General features: G+C 55.7%; 1 protein-coding gene across 3 annotated transcripts; it reads right to left on the bottom strand.

The window, feature by feature from the left end:
* Positions 1-1,357: 1,357 nt before the first annotated feature.
* KEAP1 (kelch like ECH associated protein 1) lies at positions 1,358-8,985 on the bottom strand. 3 transcript variants are annotated; one of them, XM_040629353.1, is made up of 6 exons: positions 8,962-8,985; positions 6,246-6,931; positions 3,979-4,664; positions 2,712-2,917; positions 2,253-2,429; positions 1,358-2,094 (listed from the first exon to the last, which is right to left on the bottom strand). In XM_040629353.1, the coding sequence occupies exons 2-6, from the start codon at positions 6,882-6,884 to the stop codon at positions 1,928-1,930; spliced, it is 1,875 nt and encodes a 624-aa protein (XP_040485287.1). In that variant the 5' UTR covers positions 6,885-6,931; positions 8,962-8,985; the 3' UTR covers positions 1,358-1,927. The 3 variants fall into 3 exon arrangements, with proteins under 3 accessions (XP_040485287.1, XP_040485286.1, XP_040485288.1); XM_040629352.1 differs by lacking the exon at positions 8,962-8,985 and adding an exon at positions 8,584-8,721; XM_040629354.1 differs by lacking the exon at positions 8,962-8,985 and having other exon boundaries at positions 6,246-6,947.
* Positions 8,986-9,458: the final 473 nt, after the last annotated feature.

Raw genomic sequence — 9,458 nt, 5'->3', positions numbered from 1 at the left:
CTGTTTACTACCCTAGGCCCGATACCCAGCACAATGAGGCCTTTTCTTCAAACAGCTGTCTTTGCAGAGTTAGAAAGTGAGTGTAAATACTCACCTTTGTTGGTCCAGCAGCTTACACAGGGCCTAATGCCCATTCGGTGTCCAAGTACCATTTTTGCAGATAAGAAACTGTTCACCTGACTGATACCCAAATTGCTTTACTGAATCAGCTGAAACCTTGACCTCAGGACCAGGGTTCTAACCCTTGTAGAAGGAAACACCACTCTGGGATAGGCTGTGTGGCTTCTGGCAACCGAATTACATGCAAATTCCTCGACTCTAGATTAGATCGCTGTTTCCGGAACTTTCACTGATATACACCCTGACCCCACGGGACCTCCTTATGTCCCTTCTCTCACACACAGTGTTAGAGCGTGTTGTGGCTGCTTTGGTGTTCACTAGAGTCAAATCTAAACCCTACCATTTAGTGGCCACATGACCTTGGGCAAGTCACTTCTCTAATCTGTAAAGGATCAGGCTTGCCCTTCTTAGCTCACAAGCATGCTTGAGGATCAAATAATGTGCAAAAACACTGCAAATGCTGAAAGGCTATCCAGATACTATGTTTATAATTCCTAGTCCTCCCCCATCCATTCAATGCAGCCAATGCAGATCTATTTTCTTGTTCCAATAAAACCTCAGGAAAAGGACCCAGGAAGCGGCTAAGACAACCTTCAGGTGAATTGAGTGAACAAAGCTGTACAGCCGGGAGGTAAGGTTTTCCCTGGAAGGGAAGGAATCAAACGTTTCCTCGCTAAGCTCCTTGGGAAAACGTAGGACATTCCTGATAGTTGAGACCACACTTCATTCCTCTCTGCTCCACTCTCCCAGTACAAATAGTTAATTGGCTTCAGAAGAGATCCAGGCCATATATTGCCTTCACACGAATTGTTCAGAAGAGACCAGGTGATATTGAGCCCTTTGCCTAAGAAAATTCCCAAGAACCCCTTTTGTCCTTTTAATACCCAGACACCCAAATGAAAGGCTCAGTCTGTGTCACTGACGCGCATAAAAATGACCGGATAGATCTTCACCGATCTGGAAAGCATTCTGGGGATGGTTTGCCTTAAAACAGAACTCCAGGGAGCCCTAAAAGAGAGGTGTCAAGGAGTTAGGTCATTGTCTTCAAAGCAGCCCAACGTGACAAAGCGAGCCCCATGTGGCTTGCCTACGGGGAGAAAGATGCCCTACATGTCAAGATGCGATGGGCAGAGATAATGCACTGGTTTCAAATTCAAACTCGAAATCAAAGACTTGAGTACGTTTCGGAAGAGTCCTTTCTGTCCCCAGGTTCGAGACCTCCAGCTGAGAGCCCGGGTGGAAGACACTAGTTAGTTTGTTCTTTATTTTCATTGGAAAGTTATATGGTTACTTATCAACAAAATGCCTGTCCAGGGCAGAGATATCCAGTGGTTTCTATGTATAGGCCCATCCCTGGGGTCCACACCTCCACAGGAGCCTCACCCCTGAGGCCTCAGCTTGCTCCTTCCCAGGCCTCCAGGAACCAACCACAAATACACAAGGAACAAAAACCCGGCCTGACCTTGGCACCTGCTTTCACCCCAAGGGGAGATGGCGGCTGCTGGTTTGGGACCCAGGCCTATTCTCAGGGTAGTGGGTGCAGGGGCCTCTCCTGGGAGCCTGCCCTTCATGCACCCCCTGCCCAGGAAGGCTCTCCTGGACATTCCTGGGACGACTCTGACAGGCTCATGGGTTCCCGCTCTGGCCTTCTTTTCTTTCTAGTTGTCATTTGAACACTGAGGCATCTCAGCCTCCCATCTTGGAGGGTAAGCATTTGCTTTGTCGCCTTTTCTTTTGTCCCTGTTTTTGTACAAAAACAACAATACTCTCGATCAGACCATTTTTTTGCCCAAGAAACACAAGTGGCTCAACAGGTACAGTTCTGCTGGTCGATCTGCTTCCGGCAGGGTTCCATGGTGACAGCAACACCCACCCCACTGCGGCCGGATGTCATGTGGGTCACCTCACTCCAGGTGTCTGTGTCTGGATCGTAACACTCCACACTGTCCAGGAACGTGTGACCATCGTAGCCTCCTGCCGGGAGAGCAAAGAAAACAGTCACCCCCCTGAGGGCAGAGGAAAGAAAGAGGGAGAAGGAACCGCAAGAAGCCTTCCTACTGGGATTTGAGCCTGCCCCCCAAAGACGGGGTTAATCAGTCTTCTCCACCCAGGTCCCTGCCCCAGGACCTCACCGAGAACGTAGATCCTTCCCTGGTGCACAGTAATCCCCAGGGCACTTCGCCGATGCTTCATGGGAGCTACGAAAGTCCACGTTTCTGTCTCCACGTCATAGCGCTCCACGCTGTTCAGCTGGTCCTGACCGTCGTAGCCCCCCGCAGCATAGATACAGTTGTGCAAGACACAGACTCCTAAACCGTACCATGCAAAGAGAGTGACCTCAGGGCCTGGCGTTGGCAGCCCCAGCCACCACCTCCTTGGGGGCACCCTCCCCTCTCCCCTCTTCCGGGGCACCCTTCAGAAACAAAGCCGGAAGAGAAGAGCTCGGACTGTAGGGACCTAGTTCTCCTGTGTGTGCCACAGGGTTTAAGACTGAAACAGGAAGCCTCCCCCAGGCCTTGCCGAGTTTCATTCCCAGGGGTGGGAGGGGGGGTTCCTCCACACTCCCCTCCCGGCAGCCCCCACCCACCCACCTGCCCCACTTCGGATGGTGTTCATGGGTGTGATCATTCGCCACTCATTTCTCTCTGGGTAGTAACACTCGGCTGAGTTGAGGCGGTTTGTTCCATCAAAGCCCCCGACGGCATAGAGCAAACGGTTGAGGACAGCCACTCCCACCCCGATCCTTCGAGTCAGCATTGGGGCCACCAAGTGCCACTCGTCCCGTTCTGGCTCATACCTGCAAGGGCATAATAACAATGACAATGCTGATCATGGCTGACCTGTGTGGAACACTTACTATGACCAGACATGCTGCTAGTTCTTTATGCACTTAAACTCCTTACTCCTCATAGCTTTTCTCTGAGGACACAGGCTCACAGCCGTCATCTGCTCAAGGCTACCTGCACGTCTGCTGGACGCTGGTGGTGGCTCCACCACAGACCACAGCCAGCCCCTGTGCTACGTGTTGTGTTAGCTCCCCAGAACCCCACTTAGCCCGTTGGGCAGGTGGTCCTCATTATCATCTCCTACTTCCCCATCATCTTCAGATGACAAGACGGAAGCACAGAGGGATGAAATGGCATGTCCAGGGTCACCAAGGAGGTGGGCTGGGGGTTTGAGCCAGACTTCTAGGACACCAGAATCCTAATTCTAACAACTAGGCTACCACCCAGGATGGTTTTTGTCAAAGTGTGGTGTTTGTTTAAAATTTCCATTCCTCGGCCTCACTCCAAACCCACCGATGCCAGATCTCCAACAGTGGGCTAGGGAGTTTGTTTTAACAAATTCTCCAGCTGAACTGTATCCTGGATCACACTTCTGGAAGAGGAGAAGGCAGAGGACTGGCTGTGCAAAAGTCGAACGCCAAAATTGTTCAGCCTCTAAACACAGGGTCACCATGCAGTTGTGCAGGCTGTGCACTGCACAAGGGAGCCCTTCCACATAGAAGGCCTCATACATCTGTTTACTATGGCAGTTTGGGGGCAAAGGCAGTAAAGTGTCATGTTCTAATAAAATTAGCATTTTACAACAACTTCAAACTGATAGAACTCTTTCCAAATCTGCAGGAATTTTATGGGTTTGTGATAGCCCTGTAAGCAATTCCCAGGCCCAGACACATCATCCAACTTCACTGACCATAAATCTCCCATGAATTTAGCTTCACCTGAGGTTTCCACTCCTGAAGGCAGAGTACAGAGATAGGCACTCAACAGCAGGGGGAATCCCCAAATCCCAATGGGTTGGGACCCGTTAGCAATGGGAACCTCAGAGCCCACCCCTCCCGGCCCTGCCACTCACCTCTCCACACTGTTGTGGTGGATGCAGCCATGGGAGCCACCAACAGCATAGATGTGCCCATCGATGACCCCAACCCCGATCCGATTGCGCGGTACACTCATGGGGGCACAGGGCGACCACTGGTTGGTCATGGGGTTATAGCAGTCCAGGGCATTGGAGTCGGTGTTGCCGTCGGGCGAGTTGTTCCGGCCGCCCACAGCATACAGCAGCCCACCCACGACGCAGCCTGCCAGGCCACTACGGGGCACCTGCAGGTCTGCCAGTCGGAGCCAGGTGCCATCACTGGGGTTGTAGGCCTCCAGGTAGCTGAGTGACTGGCGGAAGTAGCCACCAGCGGTGTAGATGAGCCGGCCCACTTTGGGCGCCCGACAGGGCATCACCTGTGTGGGCTTGTGCAAGGTAAGCTCCTGGAAGATCTTGACCAGGTAGTCCTTGCAGCGGGAGTCCGACTGCAAGATCTCACACTTCTGGAGCTGCATCTGCAGGAAGTGGGGTGTGAGCGAGTGGCATCGCACAGCCCGGAGCAGCGCCTGCACGTAGAAACGCCGCTGCTCACAGTCATACTTGACCCAGTTGATGCAGGCGTGGAAGACCTCGGACTCGCAGCGCACGTTCAGATCATCTCGGCTGATGAGCGTCACCAGCTGGCAATGGGACAGGTTGAAGAACTCCTCTTGCTTGGCCACCTGCGGAGGGCATTACTGTGACAGGCTGACTCCCCTCAATGGCGGTATGATTGCGGACAAGTCACTCAACCTGCCTCTGACAATCTCAGTTTCCTATTTTGTAAAATGGGGATTCAAATAGCATGAACTTCATAGGTTGTGAAGATTAAATGAGTTAATACCACATGCCAGGCATATAGTACCTAAGTACTCAGGCAAATGGGCAAAGACACAATGTACTATGTACCTTTTTGTATCATTGAGTGCTTGAACTACAAGATTGTTACCTTTTTTTTAAACGAAATTACTTTTTCAAAAGGGTAGACTGACTAAAAAGGAAAAAGTAATAGTGATAGAATATTCTAGAGAAGTGTAGGCTCTAAAGAGAGAAGTTGGCTGAGCTGCAACTTGGCCTACTACTTTCTAACTAGGTGATCTTGGGCAAATATCCGAAACACTTCGTGCTTTGGGTTTCCTCCTCTGTAAGAGAGGGATTATATTAGTAGCTACCTCACAGCCGGGCTACTCCTAGGGTATACGGGGCTCCAGGCAAATATTTCTTGTTAGGCACCAGTCTATATAAATAATTTCAGTCACCCCACATCAGCAGGTCACCAACACTCTGGTACCCCAAGCCCACGCAATCCCTTTAAAGAAACACTGTGCAGGTCTGTGGGAAAGCCCTGCTCACAGACCACCTTCCTGGAAGCCACAGCCCCCAGGACTAATGCCAGCGCTCCTCAGGGCATCTGGTCAACCCCATATGTGGGGCAGAGGGAGGGTGAACACCCACCCCTTAAGGAGAGAAATGGAAACCACGGTGGTATCTACCTCAACGGATCCCAGCCACTGGAGGAGGACTTTGAAAATTTCCAGGAAGGCCCTCTAAAGCACGGGACTCCCTAAGGCGTGGGGCTTGGGGTACAGCCCAGTTGGGCCAGACCTAAGGGTGGTACTTCCTCTTAGGATAGTTGGGAAAATCCAATGATTTAAAGAATGGAAATCACTTAGAATAGGGGTTGGCCCACAGCAAGTGCTCAACAAATACTTATTATCATCATCATCCCAAAGGCACAACCTCTAGTGGCTGCCACCCAAGAATTTGGGCTCATCATTGTGATTTTACAAGGAATCTGTTATTTTCTGCTCACAACTTCCTCCACTTAAAAACGAAAATGAAACCAAGAACAGGGTAAGGACAACCCTGCGTGGACCAGAGAAAGCACGTCTAAGGGTCACATTTGAGACAGGCAGCAGGTCATGGGTGTTCAATAAATATTTGCAGACTGTCTGAAATATCAGGCCCTCCTTTAGCGCACCCCAGGGTTGAGCTGCTGTCCATGTTCACTGTACCCTGTCCTTATCCTTGGCCCCAGAGAAGCCGGGAAGCCCAGAGACAGACCCAGGAAGCTCTCATTTTGCTCAGCTGTTTCCCAGAGTCACCCCAGATGTACAGACTAGGACCGCAGAACCCCATTTTTCTCCAGTTCCCTGATTTGACCCTTCACATCTCAAGGGAAGACAGGGATGTCCATCCATCTGTCCCTGGTCCTTCTGATATCGCCCCCAAGCCCTGACTCCATGTCTCCTCCCGTCACTCACCTCTCCGAAGTGCATATAGATGTATTCGCGGGCACGCTGGTGCAGCTCGGCGCAGCCGATCTGTTCGGCGAAGTTGGCAATGCCAATGGCGTTGCTGGGGTCCAGCTGCTGCACGAGGAAGTCGCTGCAGGCGCGGACGACGCTGTCGATCTGGTACATGACGGCGCCATTCATCACGTGGAGCACACACTTCTCACCCATGGAGATGGAGGCCGTGTAGGCAAACTCAATTAGGCGCTCCATGACCTTGGGGTGGATGCCCTCAATGGACACCACCTCCATGCCCTGCTCCCGTAGCCCGTTGGTGAACATGGCCTTGAAGACGGGGCTAGATGAGGCCAGCACCACCTTGTGAGCCATGAACTGGGCGGCTGGCGCGTCCTCGTATTTGACCTGCAGTGTCACATCACACAGCTGCTGGCTGAGCCGCAGCTCGTTCATGATGCCAAAGGCCTGCTTGGTGTGGTCCTCCAGCGTGTAGCTGAAGGTGCGGTTGCCGTGCTGGGAGGGTGTCACCTCGGCTTTGCACTCGGTGGAGGCGTACATCACCGTGTCCCCTGCCCCCTTGGGGCGCTGTGACCTCAGGGGAAGGAATCGGGTGCGGGCCCCAGCCCCGCTAGGCCTGGGTTCCGGCTGCATGGGGTTCCAGGTGACAAGGGGCAACACCACCACTGGCACTCAGAGGCCTGGAGGAGGGAGAGCACAGGGCTGGGGACAGGGCCTGGGGTCAGGCCTCCTCTTTTTTAAGATAAAGCAACTCCTAGACCAGTTTTCCTTCCCCAGCCCAGATGAAGCAATGTCCATTTGTGCTCACTAACTGCCACATGGCCTCAGAGCCCAAGAGTCCATCTTAAAACACAGGTCGGATGATGTCCCTCCCTTGCTCAGAATCCTCCCACAATTCTCTATGGCACAAAGAGTAAAACCGAACTCTGCAATGTCCTACTAAGCCCTATACAGTCAGCCTCTGTCCACCTCTTTCCTTTGCTCACTCTGTTCCAGCTAGCTGGTGGCCCTTCCCTTCCTAGATAGAGCATGTCTAGCTCATTTTTTCATTCACCTCACCAACATTTATTGAGTATCTACTGTGTGCCAGGCGCTGTTCTAGGCACTGGAGACATAGCAGTGGAGAAAGGCAGACATAAACTGTGCCCTCCCCTCCCCCCCGGAGATGACACTTGGGGAGGGATGGACTGTAAGTAAAATAAGCAAGACTTGAGTAGAAATTGGGGTTGTGAAGAAAAGGACAACAGCATTGTGACAGTGTGACTTGGGCAGTTTAAATTGGGTCCAGGGCTCTGTTAGAGCTGAGACAAGGAGGATGTACATGTGAAAGGGGTTTTCCAGGCAGAGGGAATGGCAAGTGCCAAGACTCAGAGGCAGAGTGAAAGAGACAATCTGGAGAATCAGGGAGGAGTGTAATGAGAAATACTAGCAAAGGGAAGGTTTCCATGAAACCTGTGGAGTCTGGAGGGCCAGGGCATGAGCTGTTGTTTTGAAAGATCCGGCTGGGAGAAGAGGGGGATCTGCAAGAGGCTCCCCAGGTTCTCCGTTTATCTTTCCCGGACTCACAGCGGAGTCATCTCCTCCCTGTTTTATTTCCACCACAGCACTTGTCAGAAACCGAAATGAGCTCCGGCGCTTGCTTGTGGAGGGATGGCCCATGCCTCTGGCCCGCAGCCCCGGGGCTTCCGAAGGCAGGGAGCCCTGTGTAGGTCAGGGCTGTGCCCACCCTCGCATGTGCCTCCCCCACGTCCTGCCTGGGGCCTGGCACTGCTCAGGGGTCAGTAAGCGACTGGCTGGCTGGCTGCCCACTTCACTGTGCCTGCCAGAGCACCCTCCTCCTCCGGACCCAGGGCGCCGCTTGGCCGCCTCTCCCCGGCTGAGGCCCCTGTCCTGCCTCTTGGTCTTTGGCCAGTCGGTCAACGGTGCCCCTTGGACACCAGACACTGCCCCCCCCCCCAAGCGATAAGTGGGGGACTGCGCATGTCCTGCCTGAGCCGCCACCAAGGCCTGGAGAAGGGAGGAAGTGACCCCCGCCGCGCGGCCTTTTCACTGCCAACCCCAAGGCGCAGATCGAGCTCCCCAGCGCGCCAGGCTCCCGGGCCCTCGGTCCGAGGGTCACTCCCTGGGCCTCTCGCCCGGCTTGCGTAGCTCCCGGGCCACCCCTCGTGTCGCGCCGTCCAACAAAAGCCTAGGACTCGAGCCGCGCCCTCCTGGCCCTCCGCGAGGCCGCGGGAACCCCAGGGCGACCGGACCTGCGACGCCCGGTTCCCCGACCCCCGGGGCACGCCCGGCCCGCCGTTCGCACAGCCCCGGCGCAGGCCGCCTCACTCACCCCGCCATGGCCGCGCACGAGCTCCGCCTCCGTCGCCCAGGCCCGGGCGCCTCCATCGCTGCGCGCCGGGGGGAGGCGCGGAGCGCGCGCAGGTCACCATGACTAAGCAGAGCCGGGAGCCGGCCGTGTCAGAATAAAAGTCCCCGCGTCCCCGGGCCTCCTGCGGCGGCGAGGGCAGAGGGGCCGCTCCCCCCGCCCCCGCCGCCCGTCACCTTGCTGCGCAGCCCCAGCGCGGCGACCACTCCGCCTGTCCTTGCGGCGCGGCGCACTCAGCCGCGTGGTCCGAGCCGCGGGGAATCAGAGCCTCGGCTTCGAGGCCCGGCGCGCCCTTGCCTGCATTGGAGATGGGTGGACAGCCCTACGGGCCGGCGCGCTCACCTCGGGCCCCGCGTAGCCTCGTAGCTCTTGCCGCAGGGTGGGGCAGCCCGGGGCACCGCGGCGGCTCCGGGCACAGTGGTGCCATCCGTGCCCAGAGCTTCCGGGAAACCCTAGGGTCCGCGGCCTGGCCGGGGGCGGCTCCCGCTTAACTTTCGCTATGGGGCGCCCGCGGGCGCGTCCGCCGTCGGGGGACCTTGGCTCTGGGGCGGCACGGCCTGAGGGGTCTTGGACGCCGGGGTGGGGGGCGGCCTGGAAGGAGGCGGGGAGAGGGCGGAGAGGCGCGGTGGGGAAGGAGCCGGGATTCCCCGCCCTTCCCGCAGGTGCCCGGCGCCCCTGGGCAAGGAGCCTGCGAGGGCGAGGGCGCAAGGCCCGGGGTGGGGGGTGCGGGGGCGGCCCGATCTGTCCTCACTTCGCACTGTCCCTTCTATCCGCCCGATTTCGTCATCTCAGCGCGTGGCTCCTCTTCCCGATCGGCTCTTCTCCTCGCCCCCCCCCCC

Source organism: Ursus maritimus, unplaced genomic scaffold (genome assembly GCF_017311325.1).
Source record: "Ursus maritimus isolate PB19 unplaced genomic scaffold, ASM1731132v1 scaffold_14, whole genome shotgun sequence".
Classification (NCBI taxonomy): Eukaryota; Metazoa; Chordata; class Mammalia; order Carnivora; family Ursidae; genus Ursus; species Ursus maritimus.
Note: the sequence above shows the minus strand (reverse complement) of the source record. Positions and strands in the feature narration are given on the sequence as shown.

Bases quoted from the DNA above. Each gene is read 5' to 3' on its own strand.
- KEAP1 (XM_040629353.1), bottom strand. From the start codon at position 6,884: ATGCAGCCGGAACCCAGGCCTAGCGGGGCTGGGGCCCGCACCCGATTC. The intron at 2,430-2,711 runs GTGGGTGGGTGG...GGTACGGTTTAG, and splicing joins CACCATCCGAAGTGGGGCAG to GAGTCTGTGTCTTGCACAAC. The intron at 2,095-2,252 runs GTGAGGTCCTGG...CTCTCCCGGCAG, and splicing joins GGGAAGGATCTACGTTCTCG to GAGGCTACGATGGTCACACG.